This window comes from Parasteatoda tepidariorum, chromosome 7, assembly GCF_982258835.1.
Source record: "Parasteatoda tepidariorum strain Cologne lab strain chromosome 7, Ptep-v5.0, whole genome shotgun sequence".
Classification (NCBI taxonomy): domain Eukaryota; kingdom Metazoa; phylum Arthropoda; class Arachnida; order Araneae; family Theridiidae; genus Parasteatoda; species Parasteatoda tepidariorum.
In genome coordinates, this window is record NC_141761.1 from 78,263,445 (window position 1) to 78,290,155 (window position 26,711).

Sequence of the window (26,711 nt, forward strand, 5' to 3'; positions counted from 1 at the left end):
ACAGTCACAGTTTTGAAAATAAGAAAAAAAAAATTAAAACTGATATGTATGGTGAGTTTATTTATTGTCATACATACATAAACAGGCTTGCATGCTCTCTACAAAGAGTACCTTATTAGGTCTTGGAAAGTTTAAGAACAGATAGCACAAGTTAGAGAGGAATATCACGAAGTTATATCCAGTGCTACAGTGAAATTCGAACTTGCAACCTACATTTATTTTTACTTAGTTTGATTAATTTATTTTTATACATGTGTATGCAGGCTTGTGGGCTCAATATAGAGAAGGTCTCGTAAACATTTATCAATTTAAAGAATAGGCAGCACAAACTAGAGAAGTACAGCACATAGATACATCCAGGGCTGAGGTGGGATTCAAACCAGCTACCTCTACACTTCAAAAAGTTTGGCAGAAGGACAATTCCTCAAGGCCTTTTTATATATATAGACACATATACAGTAATACTTATGTGCTCAATATAAATAACGGCTTATAAACACTTGTTTTAAGAATTGATAGAGCATGTCAAAGAATGACAGCATCAAGATACATTCAATGGTTACGGAGATTAGAATCTGCTACCCCTACGATATACTATATGGTGGTATTGTTTATTTGGAAAGTTCGTTAAATTTTTATTTTATTAAACAGTATTGTATATTCAACTGATGCATGTCAAACCAAAGAAGCGATTTCCTGGAATGCACCATACTTACCGTGATGACTAACATGTTGCGAGTTTGAATCTGAATCCAATGAATGTCAATCTGTACCAATTTTATATAGTTTTTGCACGAGAACTACAGTTCTGAACTTAGAAATTTATTTAGTTACCTCAACGCCAAAAATGGTGGCAAGTATACACCAATTTTCGTACAGTGTATGACTTGGGTAGTATATGTCCCAGTAGTCTTTTTTTAATTTTACTCGAAAAGTCAATCAAAAAGATTAATGGCACCTCAATGTCCCAGAGCCTGACTGCAATAACTGAATTCAGATTTTTTAAAAGAAAAAAAAAAGCTTGTTTTTTAAGATCATCAATAGTAAGAAAACAATGCACTGCCAAAAAAAACTTTCGCAACAAAAAATTAAAAATCAGTATTGAAAATGTTAACGTCTACTATCTCATTACATGGATTTTTAATCTATATATTTTCCACGAGGAAAAAGTAATTAAATTTATTGACGTTTAAGGTAACTTATTTTCTCATCTTCAAATGAAATACTCTTGCTATGAAATATGGATATCACGTTCGGTAAATATTCTCTTTGAGACATCATTAGGTTGACTAGACTGCTTTTTCGCATTTCAGAAAAACATTAATGTACTTTAAGTAATGACGATTCGAGTAGTGCTTATATATGTAAGAAAACTACAGCGAATTATAATTATAACGAACAAATTTTATTTTACTTTTTAAAACCGCCTTTGAACAGCCGACCCAATTTTGGGTTTACGACTACCAATGTTTGTAACTTTGAACTTAATCCAGAAGACATGGGAACTCCAGGATCAAGTATTGAAAGAAATTTGACTTCGTGGAGGGTTTTTTGATGGAACTTACCCTCTTTTGCGTTACATGGTGAGGAAGACCGCGAAAACATCCCACTGTTAGCCTGACAGCAAAGGGATTCTAACCCATGATCTGAGAATTTTTATTTTTATGCCGGCCAGGTGGCTGTCCCGTAGTGGACTGATCGTTAAGACACGGCTCCCAGCAGATTACCGAAGTCAAGCATCACTGGCTACGGTCAGTGTGCGGGTGGGTGACCACTTGGATCAGTCTGCGTAGGGACCGAGAGTGTGCGGTATTGGTCCTCGTTAAACTGTTCTACCGTAAAGTGCTCGACTTCGCGTGCAGGTCGTCGGGCTACCAAAGCGGGGGTGCCATCCCCTCTGCAAAGGATCAAAATTGTGATGGCATGTCTTCGGTTCATCCTCAGGGATGGTTCCCAGACCATCGCCAATAGCTCATTGTGCAGCTCTAGTGCGTCGTAAATGAAGAACAACAACAACATAAAGAGGAATATAAATATGGAATTAGTTCCTTATAAATATGCAGGGTGTACCTTCAAGACTCTGCTTAAAATATATATGTTTAGATTCATTGTCAAAAATTAAGTCAAAAATATACACATTAATGGTTACTATTTAATATTTAAGAAAGGAAGAAACATAAGCTGTATCGAAAGCTAACAAAACACCATTGAGTAAATTAGGCCAAAAATATCAAAGATTGTATAATTCCCGAAGGAAACAGACAGAAGTTAAAAGGCGGTTATTAGAAACGTCTCCTAAGCAATCAAGTCAGTTTTTACGTTTTTGATCCCGACTTCTTAGCTAGTAATACGTCAGATTTGGATGATGTTTTTGTCTCTTTTTCCCTAAAATATTTATTTTCAACCTCTATGAGTAGGGGTGCTTATACCTTTTTTGTTGTTGTTGTTGTTTCTAATGTCACTTACCACGTGGACAAGCCTGCTTGGTGAAACCGAGCAAATTTAAGACAGAGTGTGCGTTTCTTGTTTTTCGGTGGCGCCATCTATGGCCAAGAATACGACTTCATACTATACGTCGAACCCGTTTATAGGGCGGACTCATTCGTACATCCATTCATTCATCCACAGTTCGTAATTTTGACCTGAATCAGAGAACGATCGATCTCCAATCCAGTACCCCCAGACGTATTGATTTGTTATGGGAACATGGAGGACTTTTGCGACTCGACAGATTTAACTTGCACCAGTCACTTTACTACACGGGGAGTCTTCGGCTGGTGAGGTTCGAACCCACGAACTCTCGGACCTGGGCTCAGCACCCTACCGATCAAGCTATCCCGGCCAACTTTTTTTATTGCATTTTTGATACGTATAGAGAATTTTTGTTCTTATTTATGTTACAGGCTTTGCCTTGAACTTCTGTACGCCACTGTACAGAGCGCAATAATTCCGTATGATAAATATGCATACATGATAAGTCCCGCACTGGACTTATCGTCAAGATACGGTTTCCAGCAGATCACCGAAGTCAAACATCACTGGCTGCGGTCAGTGTGCGGGTGGGTGACCACTTGGATCAGTCTGCGTAGGGACCGAGGGTGTGCGGTATTGGTCCTCGTTAAACTGTTCTATCGTAAAGTGCTCGATTTCGCATGCAGCTCGTCGGGCTACCGAAGCGGGGGCTGCCATCCCCTCTGCAGATGATAAAAATTGTGATGGCTTGTCTTCTGATCATCCTCAGGGATGTTTCCCAGACCGTCGCCAATAGCCCATTGTGCAGCTCTAGTGCGACGTAAATTAACTACAACAACTACAACTGCATGTATGATAAATATGCCGTATGATAAATGAGCAGGGATTTGGTTCTTCAGTAAAAACGAAGCTTTTAAAATAGCAAGTAAGAATGCAGCTTGTAAAATAAAGAAAGATTTGATGAGACATTAATCTCTCGGCTGCTACAGAAGATTAAACTGAAGATTTATCATTCTCATTCCTTCACTGTATCTGTAGTTTTCTTTTTGTTTATTATTCTGAATTTAATAAACAAAAAAATAATTTTATTGTTACCAAAAATAATTTTTGCTTTATTGGTTTGGAATTCCCATTAAATTAATAATGCTGATTGCTTTCCATGACTTCATAGTTTGAAAAAAAAAAGGTTTTAATGTTAATTTTTGACACTAAATTCTTTCAATTTATACTTCCTGTATTTATATCGGAACTGTGAATTTCATATATCTTTTTCTCTGAGATACTTTTTGTCAACACTACTTTTTGTATTGGCTCTGTAATTAATGATTAATGTTTTTACCCAATACTTACTACTTTTTTGTGCTAAAATTGAATACGTTTTAAATTGATCTGTATTTTAAGGCCCTATAACTTCATCTGTTATGTACTTGTTAAATTAAATTTTCCTCAGGTTTTATTATTATTTTCATTATTTGAGCAAGGTTATGTTTGTATTATCTATTTGGCTTAGTGAAGTACGTAATATTTGCAACTTTAAATTGTAAAATAAAGTATACAAGTATTCTATCTTTTGAAGTATGTAAGTTCAAAAAGTGTGAATTACTAAAACATATAATAAGGATTCATCTTTCATATTATCAGATTTTTTATTAGTAAATAATTATTATTATTTTAGATTTTTATCATGGAAATTTTAAATATATTGTTTCTGATATCACTCGTGTGAGTTGCATTCTATATGGTAAAATAATAATAATTCAGAGGTGTTTTGTATAAAATTAGACAAATAGTATGCGTACAATGATACACTCAAAGAGTATTCAGTGCGAAGTTCATGAATATTTCTCTATCTGTGTGTGTTTGCGCCAACTACAAGTGCAAATGTGCTAAAGTGATTTTAAACTTGCAAAAAAAAAAAAAGAAGTTGATACCGATCTGGGAAATATTTCAAAGTTTCTCGAGGGCCACTGCTTGGCAATAGTCAAAACTTGGCCTATACCTTTTTCTAAGTCATTAAGAATAATATTAACATTTACACTGCCAATAAATGCTGTGTGAATTAAAATATTTTCATAGGCATGTTAGGACAATCTTTAAAATAATCAAAAAAGTCATCTGAAATTTATAAATGCTGTTATGTCCACAATCTATTATCATTTCTTTGGGTACATGACAAGGGTGAAAAGCAGTTAAACTCTGTTAATTATTTAATTAATTAATCAAATAGTCTACAGCGATGTTGAGTGTCACCAGATAAAGCTTCCAGTTATTTGTATAGTAATTATTATGTTATATTTTAGTTCTCGCTGAGCAGGGTAAAATGTCACAAGATTTTTAAACAAAATAACTTTATTTTTAATCTTTTTTAAGGCTGTGTCTAGTATTAACATTTATTTTTAAATCTTCAAGGTAAATTGTTATAAAACTTTATTTGAGCTGCTCCTACATGCATATTTTGCAATGTCTTGTTAAATGTTTATCCATGTTTTCTGAAATGTCATGAATAATAATTTAATAATTTCAGCTATATTAATAAAAAGTTACATGTACAATTAATTTTGTAATGTTTACAGAATTTATTTTATAAATAAAAAAAAATTACTTCTTTTAATTGCTGAAACTTCATTCTCTTTCTAGCTTCTAATGGATAATGGTAAATAAACTTAACCTCAGAAAAAAAAATGGTGTTAAAATTTTAATATTATCTGTAAAGCTAAATAAATATATTTTCTTCAGACAATATTACTAACAGACTATTCAGTGTTTTCACTACAGCGCGAGAATCTCACCTATTTTTTTCTTTTCTCGCAATAAAAAACGATTAACGCGAGAAGTTCACGCACTGTATTAATCAATTTCAAAAAGCTCGAATTTTGGAAAAAATTTTGTCTTTTGCCATTTTGAATAAAATCCGTTTCACTTTTCTTCCTTGATCTTTCATTATTTTGAACATCGGTCCTTGTTATCTAACTTCCCTATTTATCAGTATTGTTCAGAACCGGTGCGAACAGCAGAGCACCCCCCCATGGAACCCCTTTCAGAACACATTTCTCTGCAACCACGTATTCACCATAGGTAAGGTTTCTTCATGTAAGATGTTTAAATTTTTTGTGCATGAATGTAAGATGGACAAATACCTTGTTAAAACGACATCTTCTACTACGTAACGGACAAATGAAAATGAAACAAATGTCGGTCAAAAAGGAAACAGATACGGATATTTTTCAGCCAAATAAATATAATAGCCGATGAAAAAGTAGATATAGAACATTTTCCATGTAATGATGCAGCAAAAATATTCAATTAGAAGATGTGAAAAATGTATTATAATTAAAGAAATATTTTTTTCCAAGTCTATTCGTGTTTTTTAAATTTTTAGAAATCTCACTTAACTTTTTGAAATCTCACCCTGTTTTTGAGAAAGGGTGAGAAATTTTCTCCCATTTGTTTTCTGTAATGAATACATCGCTATTATTAAAAATAAATGGCCTGTTAAAGAGATAATTATTCTTTTTATTTCGTTTATTTATATTTAGATTAACCATGAAGAGGAAAAAAAGTCCTTTGCAGAACCGTAGAGGGGGTACCTCTTCAGACAGTAATGATTCTGCAAAGCTGAGTGCTCCTCATCACGGATATGTTACCACATCCAGTCCTTCTGTTCTTCATCCTCCATCATTTCATATTAATGTTTCTCCTGCATCTTTGTCTGGATCTTCACAAGCTGTGAATACAACTACTGATGATTGGGGCACCACTGATGAGACAGGTGAACCTGTAAGTCTGTAATAGATATTACAGTTTTCTTTTAAATCTAGAAATTTTGAATACAGAATTTTGACTCTCAACAATAAAAAAATTGTTTGTTTAAAAAAAAACATGAAATCTAACATGTTTATACATTTTTTTAAAATTATTTTTTAGAGACATTAAAAAAAGCCTTTTATAAAATTTGATCGTACAAAGCAGACTTTTGTACAAACTTCAGTTCCCTAAATGGGTTTATTCTTTGTTGTTAAAAATCTTTCACACATTTTTATTTGTGTAAAATTTTTGTAATTCTTCTATTATAAGCATTTTTTATTGTGTTTAATTCTACAAAACAAAATGAATTTACAATTATTTGATCTGTTTGAGGTTCTTTGCAAAGAAATTGTTTATTAATTTGCTTTATTGTATTCCTAAGGCAAATATTGCTTAATGCATATTTCTAGTTGATCTATTCTTAGCCAAGATATAAAATTTATTTTTCTGTATTCTTGTTTTCATTGTATTTTTGTTAGATATACAACCTAACTTTAACTGCCATTTCTAGTTTTTCTCTCTTTTTTTATTGCTTTTTAAAATGTTTAAAAAACTGGCGCATTTGTTTCATTCTAGACATGTTGCTTTAATGTCGATTTGAATATTTTCTGATACATGATATATGAAATGGTTTGCCTAACATCATTTTTTGTTAGTCTTTGTATAACTACCAGCCCTCAATTTCCTTTTTAACAACCACCATTATTTTTTGTTTTACTTTTAACTGGTTGTGGGAAGCATGTAAAAATGTATTTTAAAATTGTCTTAAAAGGAAGGAAATTTTCACAAATAGTCAGATACTTTTACTGAAATTTTCAATGAAGTGGTCTTCAAGAAATTTATGAATTTCTTCTTTAAATCCAAATTCGGTTTCCAGAAGCAATTATCATTTAGCAGTAATTATCATTTATTGAAAATTTTCGTGCCAAACCCAGATTTCCTTAATATTAATGCTCCCAATATATGAATTTGACCTACACCTATTTTTTTTATGTAAAAGTCTTCATTATGATTATTTTTTTATTATTACTTTTAATTTGCACTTAATTACTTGTTGGCATTCATTATAAATTAATTTTTTTGTATTTTATTCTAGGAAGCTGCTGGATTGAGTGGTAGTTTACCATCTTTAGGCAGTAATGAAGGTCTGCACTTTTCTGATGAGTGTGATTTCAATTCATCCCACCCTCCTGACCTATCGAAAACTAAGGCAGCAATCGAGCACATTCAGCAGAAAATATATCGTACAAAGGAACTCATAAAAGCAGAGCAAACTGCCAGAGATGGTTTGTTTATTTTTGTTTGCCACTAACACTTAATATTTCCATCATTATTTGCAAATAGTTTAATTATTTTTGTATAATGTATTCTCAAGTTTTGTTAAAACATATTTTTTATGCAAGAAATTTTCATATGATGTGAAACAGGAAGTGTTACTCTAGTTTTAATATCAGAAATATTACTAAAATTGGGCTTAGCAAGTGAATTATACATTTCCTTTATAAAAATGTTTGTTATAGCATTTTTAAAGCTTTATTAAACTATGTCTTTTAATAAAATTTACTTAATCAAGAGGAGCAGGGAACAGGAAATTTGGTTAAAATACTGTAATAGTTAGGGGAAATGAAGGAATTGAGTCAGTTTTCTGTGCCTACATGTCCAATATTTTTTCCAATAAAAAATTAATCCTTGATATTATTATTATTATATATATATATTTTTGATCTCTTAATATTTTAATCTGAAAATTAAATAATGAAATTTATGTCACCAGTTACACAAATCAGGGAATACAATAAAATTAATTTAGCCTCGGAATTTCTTTTTCTTCTTAGTGTTGATAGCCACCCTTTTAAATTAAAATATGTATTTCTCTCTCTTTTTTATTACGTACAATTAAACTCAATTTTAATTTTATAAATTTTTTACCTTTTAGAAAATGTGAATGAATATTTAAAACTTGCTACTAATGCAGACAAACAACAACTTCAGAGAATCAAAAATGTGTTTGAAAAGAAAAACCAAAAATCAGCTCAGCTTATAACACAGTTGCAAAAGAAACTGGAAAACTATAACAAGAGAATACGAGATTTGGAAACTCATGGTTTACCTCGAGGTGTTCTAAGAGATATGGGACAAGGATTAAAGTAATTAGTCTGCCTTATTTTCATTCTGTCCTGCAAGTTGTGTGCCAAATAAATGAATTCAGCTATTTAATTGTATTAATTATTTGGAGCAAAGGTTTCTCTGTTTAGAATTATAATTGATTTTATCACGTGTATTAATTTTAAAAAAATTGCATTTTGTTTTATTCCATTTACAAAAATAAGCAAATAATGTATTCATTCTTATAGCTTTTCTTCATTAAGTTTCCGATTGAATATCCATTAAAAGTCCCTCCATATAATTTATTTTATCGCATGTTGTCAGGGTTTGTAGTTGTCCTGATATTTTTGACTTTCCTGATAAAAAATATTTTGTCCTTGTTTTTACTAATTGTTGCTTTTTGCCCTGATATTCCTAATTTGTGTGTGTGTTAAGAATTTTTGTGTGTTTTATACTGTTCCTAAGAATTAAAAAGGGGATTTTAAAAAATCGATTTAAAAAAAATCAGGCTATTTGGATTTTTTATTTAATTAACTTCTTTTTATTTTAATTCATAATGCAAGTAAAAACTGCAGAATCCGATAGTTCGAACTTGGTAAGCGTCTACTTATTTATTATATGCATTATATAGACATACATCAATACCTGCAGGATTCATGTTTTAATTTTGTTTTTGGAAATAGTTTTTTTTATAAAAGGAAAGTTGTCAAACAATTTAAATTGTCAAATTATCATAGTAAGAAATTAAAGGGTCGTATGCTTACTTATTATTTTTAGCAAATACTGTTACAAATTTTGCAGGTTTCAACTTTGTAAATTCTCATTAATTCGTCTCTTTCATCTGATTTTTGAAATGATTAATTCCTATCAACAATGCTGTAATCATATCATAGAATTTTTAATAATCCATTAAATTACTTTTGTCCAAAAATATTTAGCAGCATATTCACTTTGTTTACATGTCAATATTTTTAAAACTTTGAAATTATTTGATGAAGGAATGCTTGAACTTGATTTTAAAGTTTAATTAAATATTGGCATGAGGGAATATTATCTAATTGATAGTGGCTATTCTTTTTTCCTTAATACAGCAGTACTATAAAAGTTTTCTTCATAATGATCTCGAACTATTATGAGTTGTTCAGAATTCCGTGTTAAACTTTCTGTCCTAGACAAAGCAAGTTTGGAATTTAAAAAAAACTATATTTTTATTACTTTTGTGATAAACTTGCCCTTATTATACTTAAGTAAAGCAGATTATTATTATTTTTTTTCGTTCTTAGTTTGCCTTTCTTAAAAGTAGCCTTCTATACTCATCAAAAAAATGTTGTATTTTTTTATTTTTTTTTAGCACATAACAAAGCCTTATGTGTGCAAAAAGTACACTATTAAAATTTTATATATTTTATAGTAAATATTTCTTACAAATATCTATCACGAAGTATAAGTTACTGCTGTTTCAAAAAAAATTTCTTAATGAAGTTAAATGATAAAAAACTAAATTTATATCTGAAAAAAATTAAATGAACAAATATGCTCAGTATATTACAAAATCTAAAATATATTTTCTAACTATTTAAGAAATTATAAAATTTTTGATGAGCAATATATTAAAGTGGTAATTTTATTTCTTAAAGTGGTTTGATAATTTTTATATAAATGATAAATGTTTGTTAAAATTAGTTATTATTTTTCTTCTTATTTATTCTTATTTATCTTCTTATTTTATCTTCTTATTTATTCATTCATCAACAATATCTAATTTTAGATATATATCTCGAAACAAAATGGAGCAACATTAGTTAGAATTTTTGTTAACTATTCCTACATTGTATGCTCTTTTTGCTAAACTAAACTCAGTGGCACAACAGCCCAAGGATGGCCAGGCATACTCTGCCCATTCTAATTTTCTTGACCTTGGGCTTTGGGGTGCAGAAGCAGATGTTGCAGTTGGGTTACGAATACAAAACACCCAGTGTTTAGTCCCCAAACATGCTTGGTACTCATTTTATCAGCCCACTGAAAACATGAAAGGTTGGTAAGGGTGCTAAATAAGCCTTTAATAAGCCTTTGCTAAATAAGCTCTCATTTTTTTTCTTTTTTTTTGCAATGGAAAATTAAAGGAATTTTATTTTCAGTGCCTTATTTTGTGATCTGTGGAAGCAACTGAATTGGTTAAACATAAAAAAATTGCTGAAATTTTTTAAGAAAATTAAATTTTGTTTTATTTATCTATTTTATTTTTTAAATTTATCAGAACATATTTGTGTTAATATTAAAAATTTTTTAAAATGTTGGCTAAAATTTTAAGAAATTTTCTCATTAACTACATTTTTTTTTACAAAAATTTTCTGTTTGTCACAATAAAATTTATGACCTTATTAAACTTGATTTTTAAAATTTTTTTTTCAATTTTGTTTTAATTCTATCTTTTTTTTTAATTACTTACCCTAAGTATATTGAGCAATTATAGAACAGTAGCTGTTGTCGTGAAGTGTGTTGGTTATATCCCGAGGTGGCACCATGGGCTCCTTTTTCCTATTTCTGCAACTAGCTGTTACAGAAATGCTTTACTTTCAAATAAAATATTAGTAGTGACACTTCAATTGTTGTCAAATAATTTACCTGCATTTTATGGCTTTGAAATTTGATGTAATGTCACTTTCAGGGATGTTGGAGCCAATATCAAAGGTGGCATTTCTGGATTATCTGGGTAATTATATTTTATATCATTCATTTCTTAATGTAAATAACTTTTTTTGTGTAAAAACTTAAATCTGAATATTATAGGCTAATCTTTAAAATTATCTATGTACTTGTAAATATTTGAATTTATAAATGTTTTTTTTAAAAAAAAATTACCAGCCTCTTTCTTTTTGTTTTCATCCATTAGTTGAGATGCATCCCAAGTGTCTAGAGATATCAATTTAGCTGACCGTAAAGTGTCTAAAATATTTAGGCAAAATTTTTTTTATTTAGATTTTTATGTTTAAATAATGTTTAACACATTTTAATAAAAAATAATTTTTTGAAATTTTTTTTTACTTTAAGAATTAGAATCACAGTTATAAAAAGAAGCTTTAATAACCCTTAGTATTTTATAATAGCATACAGTTTTTTATTATTTTTATATGTAAAAAAATAAATAGGAATAAGCTAAAATGTGTATCCTAAGTTAGTCTGTGTTAAATTTTTTTTTTCATGAGTAATTTACGTAGTGTTTTGAAGCACTGAAGTTCTGCATGTGAGTTTGCTTTTCTTACCGTTTCTTGCATGTATTATACCTGATAATTGTGATAAATTAACTTTTTATTCTTCTTTTGATAAATCTTTATGTTTGCTTTCCTCTTCTTTACTTGATATTTCTTTATTGTAAAGAAAAGTATTTTTCATGTGAAATTCAGTATTTTTGTTTAAATGTATGCAGCGTTAATTAATTATATTCATTGATGTGTTAATTATTATGCTGCATCAGAGGAGTTGTTGGCAGCTTGAAAGGAGGGCGTTTAGGTCGTGCCTCAATCGCCCATACAGCTGCAGAGTAAGTCATTTCTATATTCTATTTTACTTTAAATTATGATTAATGAGAAATATATTTTCAAGAATTTGAAGTTAACTAATTTTTAGAATTATTTTTAAATATTTTTAATTGTAATTTGTTGTTAGTTGAAACATTGTATGAATCAATCAAAATTAAACATGTTTTTTTTTGTTTAAATATATAATGTTTTCAATATTATCTATGTCATTAATTTGTTAGTATAATTTTTTTTAAGATTTTTTTTAATCTTTTTTCTCCACTCTTAGTTTATAAATTTATATATATATATTTATATAAATGTATGTATAAATTTATATATATATATTTATATAAATGTATGTATAAATTTATATATATATATTTATATAAATGTATGTATAAATTATATATATATATATATATATATATATATATATATATATATATATATATATATATATATATATATATATATATATATATATATATATATATATATATATATATATGGGTCATTCTCACAAAAACAGTCATTTTCATGTCCCCAGTATATTTTATGTTTGTTTTACAGCTTACGAAAAAAAAAAATTCAGGGAAAATGTCCTTCAGAATGCAAGTTAACAAAAGAATAAAAATAAAATTATCAATTTTTATTTTTTATTTATTTTAGGTAATTAAAATATACCAAAATGTCATTCCCTCACTTGTCCCCACTGCTGATTTAAAAAAAAAAAAATTGTTTCTGAAATAAATTTTTTTTTTTACAAATTCGTGTTTTTTATTTCAGAATACTGAAATATAGAATTCAGAAAATCAATTTTAAATTTAATTTCTGATAAAAATATTAACACAGCACTATATTAAACTTTGTCCCCAGTGTTTCGCGTCATTCCCTCACAACAATGTTCTTATCACCCGCAATCTTCTTAGAATAAAAATATTTTAATAAAAACTTCAGAAGTTAACAACTGTTATCATAGAACATAATTGCAGTATGTTTCCATCTTCAACTTAAAGAAGCTTTGCTGTGGAAAATACATTTGAATGAATCAAACCAGGTAAATTTTTTACATTTATCATTCCCTCATGTCATTTTTTAGAGTAAAATAAAATACAACTTCATCGAGAAAGTGGATAATTATATGTTGCTTTCTTGTATGAATATAATTGTATGTGATTGACTTCAGAAATTCATTAGGCCTAACTGTTATTTTTAAATTTTATTGAATTCGTCATTCCCTCACTAGTGTACAAAGTGAGGGAATGATTCAAGATGTGTACAAATTTTTTTTTTGTTCAATCGTGCCAGCCAATTTTATTTCTCAAACCTGTAAAAACTATTAAATATATAAGACTAAATTATAATAAATATTAGATATACTTAGTATGTTATCATTTTCAAACTTTAGGTAGATGTAACTTAGATAAAAACATGTATTAAAATAAAATATCATTCCCTCACTATTAGTGGCATTCCCTCACTTTTTCAATAGTGAAAATAATTAATTTACTTATTAATTAATTTGAAAAATAAATTAAAAAAGTAATAAATTAATTTATTAAATTAATTAATTTATTTATTAAATTAATTAATTTATTTATTAAATTAATTAATTAATTATTAATTATTCTAAATTAATTAATTATGAATTAATTATTTAAAAAATTTATTAATTTAAATATTAAGTATAATTTGTAGGATATTCACTTTCTTTATAATGCCATTACATATTTCTATTAATATAAAAAGTTTCAGAGCTTTTTATTCACTTTACTTTTTTGGGATTTTATGAACTGAAAAATGACAGTTTTCGTGAGAATGACCCATATATATATATATGTAATATTTTTATGATTTTTACTTTACTTTAAGCCTTTTTGTTCTATGGTATATCAAAATTCATGGTTTGGCAAAGTAAGGTTTGCTAATATTGTAGCTTTATTTTATAAGAACGAGCATTTTTTTAAGATTTTAAAGAGTTCTTAATGTAATTCTTTTTTAGTTATAACAAGTACTATTTGGAAAAGGTATACAGCTGAAATAAATACTAAATAAATAAACTCTTAAATTTTTATCAGATGTGGATATGAAGATATTCTAAATTAAATTTCATTTTTTGACAATATATTTACAATTAAATAAAAGCTACCAACATTTTTTATGTATGATTATGTAAAATTAGTTACTCTTATATTACTTGTACCTTTTTTTTAAATACACTAAGACTTCTTAAATAACCAGACTACATAATACCAAAAATGCAGATAACCTCGCAAAACAGACAGACCCTCCTGATTCTCCCTCTATTCTGAGAAATGTTAAACTGCTAATAAAACAAGAAATTCGAAGTCACTGAGTATTTTTTTACCGAGAGAGTTTGATGTTTCTTGTCAGAACCTCTGAACATTAAGTATTCTCTAGAACCTCCCTAGGCCTATCGGAGTTTCGCATTTCAGGTTGCTGGCTGGGCAGGACTTTCTAAAGGCACATTTACTTAATATTAGATCTTCTGACTCTGTTGACTGCATTTTGTGTTAGGAACTTGTTATGAATGGATAGCATCTCTGGGACTGTTCTATCCTCAAAGAGACCTGCTCCTCATATTTTAGAATGCCCCCTACCCCTGGAGATACCTCTTTTTCGTATTGGACTGTAAGACTTATTATGCTTATTTATGTTAGAACAATTATGAGGAATTATTAAAAAAAAATTATTTTAGCAAAAAACTTTACACTAAATTTCGAACACTTTTTTAGATAACAGTTGAACATCAAATTTTATAATTATATTTTATTTAATGACTTTAGTCACATGCTTTCAATTAATTGTTAAATCAAGTTATTTTTTACATCATTTTTTTTATTTATAAATGTTAATTTATAATAGTTAATTTATAATATATAGGGTTATAAATGTTAATTTTATAAGATGCATGCACTTGTGCGTTGTTTTTTAATTTCATTAACATTTCTGGTCTAATCCTTATAAAATGAAGATTATTTGAATGCAATAAATTATATAAATCTTTCAAAAAGTTATCTGTCAATTTGACAAGTTTTTTTTATCTCACATTTTTAAATCTATTTTCAATTGAGTATAATGCTACAAGATCTCTATTAAAACTATTCTGTAAATTTCTGCATGTATATCCATCTCCTCGCTTGGTCTATTTGCAAAATGTTTTCCTGTCTTGTAGCTTTCATACCTGTTAAGATTTATGATTGTATGTTATTTTCTAATCAGCTTTCCGTCTTAAATATTAACCATGTAACTAATTTGTTTATAGTTTTCAAAAGTTTTACTTTCAAAATTTATCTAAATCACTTTGATACTGCCATCTGTAATTTTAAGTATGCTGTTATCTATTGAAACTTCAAAAGATCACTTCAATTTTATTTAAAAATCGATATTAAACTAAAAACTGAATATGAAATAAAGTTGTTTTAATTATAAAATAAATCTGACGGATCTCTTTCATGAAGTTAGTAATCTGAGGTTTATGAATAATTACTATGAGTTTATAAATATGGAAGATCTAAATGAAGTCAAAGCACATAACAGTAAAATCTTTTTAGATGACTCACAAGTACAGCTCCTCATAACAACCCATGTAGATTGCCATGGAGTGAATTTAATAGTTAACAAAAGTTTATTTGTGAAGAGAGGTGGATTAAAAATAAAATAATTCTAAATGTATGAAAAACAAGTAAATTAAGACATTTTCATTTATCAGGCTATGGAAACTTGCTTATTAATGATTTTTATGAAAGTTAAATTTATAATCATAATTTAATGAAAATTATAAAAAGCAGACACACTTTCTTTGCACATGCCGTAATTTTTATATTTTTTTCTAAAACATATTTATTGAGTTATTTTTTGTTCGGATTGAGCATTCTTCGCAAAAAAACTGACATAACTAATTATAAACTAAACTCAGTGGTTAGACAGCCCATGGAGGGCCAAGGCCTACTGTGCCCATCTCAGTTTTCTTGACCTTGGGCTCTGGGGTGCAAGAGCAGATAGTCAGCCAAACGCAGAACCCCAGTGTTTAGTTCCCAAGCATGCTTGGTACTCATTTATCGACCCACTGAAAGGATGAAAGGCTGAGTCAACGTTGCCCGGCCTGAGGATCGAACCTAGAACCTGTGGCACGGGAGCGCAAAGCACTACCGTTCAGCCACCGGGCGTTAACTAATTACAAGCCTAGCTTAAATTCTATATATATTAAAAAATATATATATTGTGATAATCTGAATTGTATTCGACATTATTGGACTGAATTGTATTAGACACTGAAGTCGGAAAATTGCAATGAAGTATAATTCAATACAAAATAATATCTTAAAAATAACCTAAATTATTTTTGTAGTGGATGTAGCAGTATTTAAAGTTACGAAGCAGTATTATCGTACATAAAATCAATAAAAATTGTATTATTATTTTTATTCATTCCCTAAAATTTTTTGTCACATCTTTTTTATATTTAAAAAAAATGTCTTTCTTAATGTTTCACAATGTGTCTTTCAAATGAATACATTATAAGATCCGTCTTGCCCCCAGAAAGAGGTTTCAAATTATACTCTTACAGATATAAATACTCACTTTAGTTTAAATGTACAAAATAATGCTTAAATTTTAAAAACATTAATGCATTTTTTTCAATGTTCCTCTTATATTGTTTAGAAGAAAAGAAAAATATCATAAAATAAATAAATAAAAACATTAATGTATTTGTTTTCAGCTTTCCTCTTATGTAGTATGTATTTTGTTTGAAAAAAAATATCTGTCATAAAGTGTGTGGTATTAAATAAACAAATAAATCAATCACCTAATAACTGTGTTATTAGAATACATTAACTAGCATTCTTAATAGCTTAGAAATAATACTTTTGCCACTTAATAGCTACCAATTTTTTTATTTTGTGGAGTTAACTTTTTATAACATTATTGCTAACCCAAAGAGCATGCTGGACATTGTGAAACATCTTTTATGATTCAGATGGTTAGTTTGTTGCATAATTTAAAAACATTATTTATTTTGGAAGAAAACACATGTTCAACCAATGAAGCAGTTTTTGTAATATTTGTGGATAGTATGTGTTTCTTTCCTCGTAGTCTAGCATTATTTTTCAATGATAGATTAAAACTTCCAATTCTGAAGGCTGTATTACAATTATATTAAATTAGTGTATTAATTAATTAATTTCTTCTTTCCAGAAGTGTCATGTCAAAGCCTAGAGAATTTGCACATCTTATAAAAAATAAGTTTGGCAGTGCAGATAATATAAACACAGTGCATCAGAGTAAGTAAAAATAGATTTTTCTTCATATTAAATAACATAATTACAACATATTGTCTGCGCATTGCTTTTGTATGGATACTAAATACAGTTTAACTATGCTTATTTGTTTTTTCATTTGTAAGGGTAATTTCACAGTGAGTGCCAGTATCATTTCACATAGAATCTTATAGTGCTTCTAATAATTTGTCCAGGGACTGTATCGGGGCTCACTGTGAACCCAATTTAATTAAAATTTTTTTCTTCAAAATTTGAAATTCTTGCTTATATGCCTCTTATGCTATAAAAACTGTATGGTTACTCAAGTACATTTTTTGTGTTTGATTTTGTAACTTAAAATATAGTCTACACTAATTAATTAGCATGTTTTAGGTTAGGTTCTAAAACCATTGAGATTGAGGCTTATTATGTCATGATTGTAAGTCTTAGTATCTCAAGAAATAGCTAAATTGTTTTCTCTCTCTATCTTTTTTTTTGTGTGTGTGTTTTTGTGTTTATTGTACATACTTGAAGTTATAGGGATATAACTTATAATAATATAATAATTGATAACTTCTATGCTATTGTTTGATGTTAATTGAAGGGTTGCAAATTAATTTTTTCTTCATGCATGCATTTCTTTATTAAATATTTATGTTTACTAATTCATATCTATGATATTTTTTTTAGATGCGAAGAAAAACTTCTTTATTTTACTTTAGTGGTAAAATAGTCACTTATTAAACTTTCTATTTGATTTCATTTAAGTTTTTGTCATTATATTTGGATATTTTCATTTGCAACATAATATTTTTTTATTGATATTTTGTAGTTAGTTTTAAAGGTTAAATATTTCTTTTTTTTTATCTACTTCATTAACCATTGTCAAGATTCACTAATTGCCAAAATCTACTCTGTGTTTTAACTTAAAATTGTCAATAAAATTGAAAATAATCAAATACTTGATACTTGCTTTTAAATTATGTTTTGCAATTGGTATTGATTCTTATGATAAAATTGATAAATATACTAAAAAATGTCTTTAAATTTTCAGAATCTGATGAATGTCCAGATGATCGAGAAATAAATATCCATAGCAGTGCTCTTTCTACTCACAGGTAATTTTATTTATAGCAAACCCTTGACTTGTCTTTGTTGTGCATTTGTTTTCATCTAAATCTTGGTTCATTTTCCAGTACCAGGTATACATCTGATGAAGAAAACTCTAGTGTAACTTCAGAATCAGGTCAAAATCAAAATGCCAAAGACGGAGAGGTTCATCAAGTTCATTCCACTGTTCCCAGTCCCCATCATCATCCACATCACCAAACTCAACCCCACCCCCCATTACAAAACATGCCTTCTGGTTCGGAATCACTCACTATACAGTCTGTCGGACATGCATCATTAGATTTGGAACCAATTCTTCATGAATTGCGCTCTCAGCGAGATGAATATCAACATCTTGTGGAGGAAATAGAATCCGTGAAAGTAATAATCTAGATTTTTTTCTAGTTAATCTGTGGTTGTAATAAGTAATCAAGTTAGTCTATGAAAATAATGATGTGGCATTATTCTCGAGAATCTATGAAAGTAATAATAATTTTTTTGAAGTCAATCAATGAAAATAATGATCATATTTTCCTACTGTGAATCCATGAAAGCAATAATCAGGTTTTATGTTATTCTGCTTATATTCTGTGTCATGTGAAATAAGCCAAAAATCATGAATTGTTTGATCAGTAACTTTGATTTCAAATGCTCTCAGCGAGATGAATATCAGCATCTTGTGAAGGAAATAGAATCTGTGAAAGTAATAATCTAGATTTTTTTCTAGTTAATCTGTGGTTGTAATAAGTAATCAAGTCAATCTATGAAAATAATGATGTGGCATTTTTCTCGAGAATCTATGAAAGTAATAATAATTTTTTTGAAGTCAATCAATGAAAATAATGATCATATTTTCCTGCTGTGAATCCATGAAAGCAATAATCAGGTTTTATGCGATTCTGCTTATGTTCTGTGTCATGTGAAATAAACCAAAAATCATGAATTGTTTGATCAGTAACTTTGATTTCAAATGTAACTTTTTCTCTTATTTACCATCTTCTCTTTATCTTATTTTTTTTTCTATTTTCCTTATATTGTATTTTCTTTATTTTTTATTTTGTATTCATGTCTGCAAACAAAAATTTATTTTTATTTTTGAATAGGGTCAAATTCAGCAAGAGTCTACTTATTTTTCTCAAGCTTTGCAGGAAGAACGCTATCGATATGAGGTTAGTTACACTTTTTTTTAATAATCTCACTTTGATTTTGTATTCAATGTAATATTTCTAGTATCATATGTATTTATTTTTAATGTTGCATCCTCAATGTGTTTTAGCGTTTGGAGGAGCAAATGAACGATTTGATAGAGTTGCATCAAAATGAAATTGAAAATTTAAAACAGGGAATTGCTGATATGGAGGAAAAAGTGCAATATCAAAGTGAAGAAAGGTTGAGAGATGTACATGATCTCCTGGATAACTGCCAGACTCGTGTAAATATTTCTAATTTCAAACTCCTTAGTTCTCGTAGTTGGAAACATGAATTCAGATCAGATATCTTTGTACATTCTTTTGCTATCTTAACTCTATATTTAAACTTTTCAAATGACTTTATTGACAAGTTATAGGTTTAAGTGAAAGCTATTTATTTTTGATGTTTCCCTCATGAATTATCTGAAATAACAGGGTTGCCACTCCACAGGGAGAACCTGGAAAATACAGGGAATTTAAAAATCACCTAAAATAACAGGGAATTTTGATTTTTTCTTTACAAACAGGGAAAATACAGGGAATTTGTTTTTTATTTTTGTCTTTTAAAAAATTGTGACCACTCAAAGTGTAATCTGTAGGATATTTAACCATGATATTTCAGCTATATTCAATTATTTCACTTACTATAACATTATGTTCAGCTGTTTTTCCAGCGATTAAAAGTAATAAATATTGTTAACCCAATATATCTCACACAAGAGCACAGTAATTGTTGTTTCCTCTTAATATATTGTGTATAGTATGTACAGGAAAAACACAGGGAATTTTTTTTCCAGATTTTGGTGGCAACCCTGAATAATGTAGAGAGAATATGGAAGTGAACTCTTTCTTTTGAAAGATAATTACAATAGTATTAAATATGGAAAATTAACTATATTAATCAAAACAATTTTTAGAAATTCTGATTCTGTTTTTTTTTTATTTATTTATTTTTTTTTATTAATAAAGCTATGCCCAATATGAGTCGTAATGAAAACGCTATTATATATCTTAAATTAGTTACCATTCAAGTTTGAAAGATACCATTCAAAATTATAACAAGTAATAATTTTACATATATTTTTAACACTTCTGAAAGTAGTGAAAGATTTTCATTAAATCATACCAGGAATGTTTTTAACGACCATAAGCCTAAAGAAATAAAGGAAGAAAAACTTGAAAAAGAGGAAAAGAAAAAAAGATTATCTTGATTTGCAGACTTCTTAAAATAACCATAAGTTAAATGATTTAAAAGAATTGAAACCTAGCTGTAGACCTTGCAAAAGAGGGAGCAGAAAGACTGAAAAAAGCTACAGCTGCAGTAGCTCTAAATATTTTGAAAATCTGAAGGAACTGATCAGTTGCAAAAATTAGAATGGGAATTGACTGTCTTCAAAACTAAAAGGACAAGTTTTGAAAAAAGAGATTCAAATTTAAATAACCCTCCTAATTTTTACTGTATCTTTAGATGTGAATTGCTTATTTAAAAACAAATTATTACAATCTATTATATGAATAATCTTAAATTTGAATGCTGCTTGATTAATATGCTATGCAGAATATGTATTTTCAGTTTTGGTAGTCGGTTAAATGAAAACCTATAGTATAACCTGTTTTTAGCCTAACAAATTCTTAAATTACTGCAAAACGTTTTGGAAAAATCTTCCTAAAACTTCCCTAAAATTTAAAAAAACTCTATCATTACATCTGGAGATATTTCTTTTCCCTAAAATTTGGACAAATTCAGCTGAATAGTTTCTTTCACATTGAACCAGCTATTGCCCTAACTGTTTTAAGTGTTTTTACCAAAACAAACTTATTTAAATTTTACTTTATTCTTTTTTTTTCTTCTTAATTTTATAAATGTTATTCATTAAAACAATGTTTAGCTTTAAATGTTATTAGATTCTATCTTCATTAACAAAAAAACCCTTAATTTTGTCTTTAAAAATGTACATTTAGTTTAGATATGAAATCTTTTTTTATTTTGAATTACTGGCAGTTGCTATTTTTTTAGTGCTTCATTTAAATGAAATAAAATATTGAAATTTCTAAGAAGGAATTCAACCAGTAGTGCTCAACCTGTGTTGCCCACGGGAGCTTCTGAACAAAGTTTTTTTTAAGAAATACTTTTACTTTATGATTCTCACAACTCTTTTTTTTTCTGCACTGAAAAATAACAATTTCTAAGCGGTTTGAAAATTCCTGATACATTTATTACGATATTACAACTCGTGAGTTACAAATATAGCATTTTATTCATCACTCTTTGACGAGCTTTATTTGTACCGCTTTCTCTTAAATTTAAAAAATTTTAATGATTTTTTTTAAAAGGCGTTTATTGTTTTTCTTGGCGCTTGGCTTTTCTTTCTTAAATGCGCTTTTCCATGTGATTTCGAAAATTCCATACTTTTACTACATTTGTAAAACATGCAAGTTTTGAATGGCGCATTTAAATAATAACTTTTTAAAGTGTTTTGCTTTTGCCGATTTCATCGTAAATTCAAGTTATTTTTCTAAAATTTTTTTTGGCATTTTTTATGATGCATTCCCATGAACTTTAAAAATTCCAACTATTACGACAAGCGAATTTTAAATCACGTATTTTAAATAATTACTCTTTGACACGATATATTCATGATGATTTCATTGTAAATTAAAGTAATTTTTTCTCAATTATTACGATGCTTTTCCACTTGATTTTGATGATCCCGTTATTTTAACTATAATGTTATTATGGCATAGGAGTTTCTAATCACTCATTCAAGTAATCACTTTTTGATAAATATATTTGTGCATATTTCACAGTAAATATAAGTTATTTTTCCGATGCTTTTTCGGTAATTAGTGTCATGTATTAGTATGTGATATTTAGAATTTCTATATTTTAATATTTTCTTACATTATTGCAACATAAAAAATTCGAAAAGTTGAGAAAATCACGAATTTTTAAATTCCTTACTTTTTGTAATTTTGTTTTAAATCTTTAGTGGCTTTTGTGTTTTTTTTTTTAAAGAAAAGAATGAAAGGAAGACGTTTTATATTTCAAGAAATAGAAATAATATCTAAAGTGTAATACGAAATAAATAAATCTTATTTTGTTCTATAATAAGTATTTGTTTAATATAAGTATAATATTTGTTTTAATTCTTGGTTTTACTTTAAGCCCTAAAAATTTTCTTTCTTTAAAATAATTAATGATACTCATGAAATATTTTTTTTTTTTTTTTTACACTTTCATTCTGTGAGTCTGACAGTTTTTTTGTTTTTTTTTTTTTTTGATGGAATTTATATTTTCCCCCATATCAAAAAATCTATTCTTAAGAAAAAGGGATAAAATTTAAAAAAAAAAATATTTTATGCTTAAAACACTAATGTTTGCATAAAAATTATCAGATTTCCCACCAAAATGACAAAATATGACTGCAGCCTATCGTTAATCAACCTGCTTTGCAAATGGCTCTTTACTCAAAAGGGTTGTGCATCCGTAAATTAGACCATGCCATACGTTGCAGAAATCAGTTTTAGTTGCAGTTTTATTATCTCTTTTTTTTTCTGTAGATATCTCGTATGGAACATCAACAGCATCAGCATCTTCAACAGTTGGTGTCATTAGATGCTGTCGAAAACTCCCAAGCGCGAGCACTCTTACTCAAGCTAATCAATGTTGCACTAACTATGCTTCAAGTAGTTCTGCTATTGGTCGCAACTCTATCAAATATAATGATGCCTTTCTTAAGAACTAGGTAAGTGTTTAAATGTGTATCAATATTGACCTCCCAAGCGGGAGAACTTTCACTCAAGCTAATCAATGTTGCTCTATGCTTCAAATGGTCATAACTCTTTCAAATATAATAATGCCTTAGAACTAAGTAAGTTACTATGTATGCACCAATATTAAAAACTCATACAGTTTAGCTACTGAATGGCAATGGATGATACGTAGAAAAAAAACAAGAAATGTTTAGAATGTGCAATTTAAGCTTTTATTCTTTTTAATTAATTAAATTTTCAAGATCTCCTTGATTAAGATATGAAGCTAAAGATATTAGTGTATAAGTTTGATTCAATTATTGGCAAGGTTAGGATCATAGTAAAAAATGCATGGATAACACTGCCTCTAGCTTTTGAAAATAAAACTAAATATTTTATTTCTACTTCTTTTGTTTATTACAATGTTTCCAATTTACAAAATGTTTCATAACCATGAAATTTTGCAAACTTTTTACAATTCTAGTTCTAATTTTCCAATTATTTTACTCACTACAATGGAGTCCTGATTATTTGTAATACAGATTATTCATGAGTTCGACAAAGAGTTAAAAAAGTATATTGCACATGATTGACCTCTACATCCCAAGGGCATTGTACTATTGTATATGTACTATATTTTTCTTTACCATTCATTGTTTCAGCGATTTAGTTATAGAACAAAAATTTCTGTTGTGTGTTTTAAATATATACACATATATAAATACATTTTCAAATTATTTTTTGGGCCACTACCTTACTTTTTGAGTTTTTTGAATTATCCGTGATTTCTGTTATCCGCAATGCCCTTGCCACCAAATTCCACGGATAATTGAGGCTCTAATGCAGAGGTCGCCAAAGTGGTCTATATAGACCCCCAGGGGTCTATTTAACATAAGCGGGGGTCGATCTGAGCCAGGGGGTCGAATGGGGGTCGATCCGAACTGGAAGGTTCGATTGGTCGAAGGATTATCAGTATTTTTCAGATATGTGACAATTAGAAATAAAAGAAGAAGACTTGGAAATATATACAGGTAATCTTCAAAAATTGAGCGACGATTTTAAACTGCGTTTTGTTGATTTAGAAAACATTGACATCCCTGTTTGGATTATTGTGCCATTTTCTGCTCAAATTGAAAACGTGGACACCAACCTGCAAGATGAGCTTGCTGAATTATTATGGGGATTTGAAGTAAAGACGCTTTTTAAAAATTTAACAATAAGCAAATTTTGGACAAATATAAATATAATGCAAAAATATGTAAGACTTTACGAAATAGCTCAGCCATTTATGATAGCATTTCCAAGTTCCTATATGGTTGAAGCCGGTTTCAGTCACGTAAATTCAATCTTAACTAAGAACAGAAATAAATGTGGAGTTTCGAGGGGATTTAAGATTAAAGTTTACTAATTTTGAACCCAATATAACGAACCTTGCAGAAAAAAAAAACACCAGGCACACCCATGTCATTGATTAAGAAGCAATAAATCCGTAGTTACTTTACTTATTATTTCTACTTACTTATAATTACTTATTATGTCATAAATATTAATGTATTTATATTTCAACATTAATATATTTTTCATAAAACTATTGTTACACTATGTACTAATACTTTAATAAATGTTCAAAATCATAAAATAAATGTACAAACACAGTATCTAATAGAGTTTTGTTTTAATTAACAGAAAATTACTTTTATGGGGGTCGATGGAAATTTCGAAAAATTATGTAGGGGTCGATGATCAAAAAAGTTTGGCAACCCCTGCTCTAACGTATAGCATGTTGACAGTTTTTTATGTAAAAAGGCAAACTGAGTTTTTGAAAGAAACAAATTATAAAATAAAAATTGGAAAATAGTTTTTAGTTTACAAGGTTTTTTTGGATATCAGAAGTGTGAATAATGATGGTTTTTTTTATCAAATGAAAGAAAATTGAAATTAATATTAAATATTTATACCAAGATATTAAATACTTTTCAATTTAAAAGCAGTTAAAAATGCATTTTTTTTTCTTCTCTTGATTAAACTTCAACCAACTGTTGGTTTAGAAAATGGGCAAAATTGGGAGAATGTTTTTTCCCTATACACTTTTCCTCAATGTATTAACATGGAAAAACCAGTTTTGCTATGCAAAGAAGACTGCAGATTAAAATACGACTTTTTACATGCAGAACTGTCAGTGGGTTAAATTGCTCTATAAAGGGGGGGGGGAAGCTAAAATCCTTTAGGAATATTTCATAACTGTAGTTGTAAATATAATATTAAAAAAAAAAAAAAAAAAAATTCAATAAAAAAATTTATCTAAAATGCTTGACTAAAAGGAATGTAAGTTAATTGTATCTTTAATTTATCTCATTTTTATGTGTAACTAAATATTTGCTGTAGTATTAAGCACTAATATCTTTATTTTTAATGGTACTGATATTCATTGTTACCTTTTCTAGGGTTCGAACACTGACAACATTGTTACTCATCTTTATAATTATTATATTGTGTCATCAATATCCAGAATTGATTGAACTGTGTCACTCAAAAGCTTCTAAAATCTTACCTTCTATAACGAAGTAGATTCACACAATATATTTATAATTTTTAAACAAAACGATTGCTAACCATTAATGGTTTTTAGTGAGAATGTGAATAAGTACGATAATTGTATTTTGTAGTAAGTATTTGTTTTTATGTATAAAGTGTAAAAAAATAGAAAAAGAAAAATGAAAGCTGAGTGTGATCTTAACTGTTAACAATTTCTGCTTTTTAAGTATTTTTCTTCTTGTTTTTTAAAATATATTCTATTTATTTTCTTTCATTTGTTGATTTCTTATCTGTTTTACTCGATAAGCTTCCATATGGTTATAAAGTGCTAGATATTTATTTCATTGTTAGTATTAGTTAAAATGTTAAGTGTGTTTGATTGTTATGAGTGTAAGAAATATCATTATTTCAATAATTATTGAATTAGTTTCTGAGTAAAACTTTTATTTTTGTGATATGCTTGTATTTGGTATGTCGTTATTAAGTACCATATGTGCCATTTGAATTGGAATTATAAAGCTCTTTTATTGTAATAGCTTTATAAGTATTATATTATTAACGAATGTTTTTTTAATTGTTATTACTCTTCAACTGTGAATAAGTATTTCATATTTGTTTGGGAATTTTATGAAAGGACCAAGTAAATCTTAAGTTTTCAGAGCATATGTTAGCAAGAAATTGTTTAAGGATATAAAGCTGTTGTAAGTGTAGAGCAAACAGAGCTCAGCACTTCACTTTTCTAGGACTCTAAAGGACCCTGAGCCAGTGATTTTTCAAGTAAATACTTATTCTTAAAATAATAAAAAAATTTTTTAAACACTTTTGTTATTAAAAATTCAAAAACTTTGCTTTCTACTTCAATCGTGTGGAAAAGTTTTAGTGAAATGATGAAAGATGTCGGCTCCACATTTTTACTAATGGAAATCAAAATCATAGAA

At 28.3% G+C, this 26,711-nt stretch overlaps 1 protein-coding gene across 2 annotated transcripts; it reads left to right on the top strand.

Moving 5' to 3' along the window:
* Positions 1-3,400: 3,400 nt before the first annotated feature.
* On the top strand, positions 3,401-26,310 carry LOC107445832 (transmembrane and coiled-coil domains protein 2). Of its 2 annotated transcripts, XM_071183257.2 has the most exons (13): positions 3,401-3,658; positions 6,009-6,249; positions 7,373-7,562; positions 8,213-8,423; positions 11,051-11,095; positions 11,858-11,923; positions 17,124-17,209; positions 18,240-18,303; positions 18,382-18,676; positions 19,399-19,464; positions 19,572-19,727; positions 23,047-23,231; positions 25,683-26,310. In XM_071183257.2, the coding sequence occupies exons 2-13, from the start codon at positions 6,016-6,018 to the stop codon at positions 25,804-25,806; spliced, it is 1,722 nt and encodes a 573-aa protein (XP_071039358.2). In that variant the 5' UTR covers positions 3,401-3,658; positions 6,009-6,015; the 3' UTR covers positions 25,807-26,310. The 2 variants fall into 2 exon arrangements, with proteins under 2 accessions (XP_071039358.2, XP_071039359.2); XM_071183258.2 differs by lacking the exon at positions 11,858-11,923 and having other exon boundaries at positions 3,497-3,658.
* Positions 26,311-26,711: the final 401 nt, after the last annotated feature.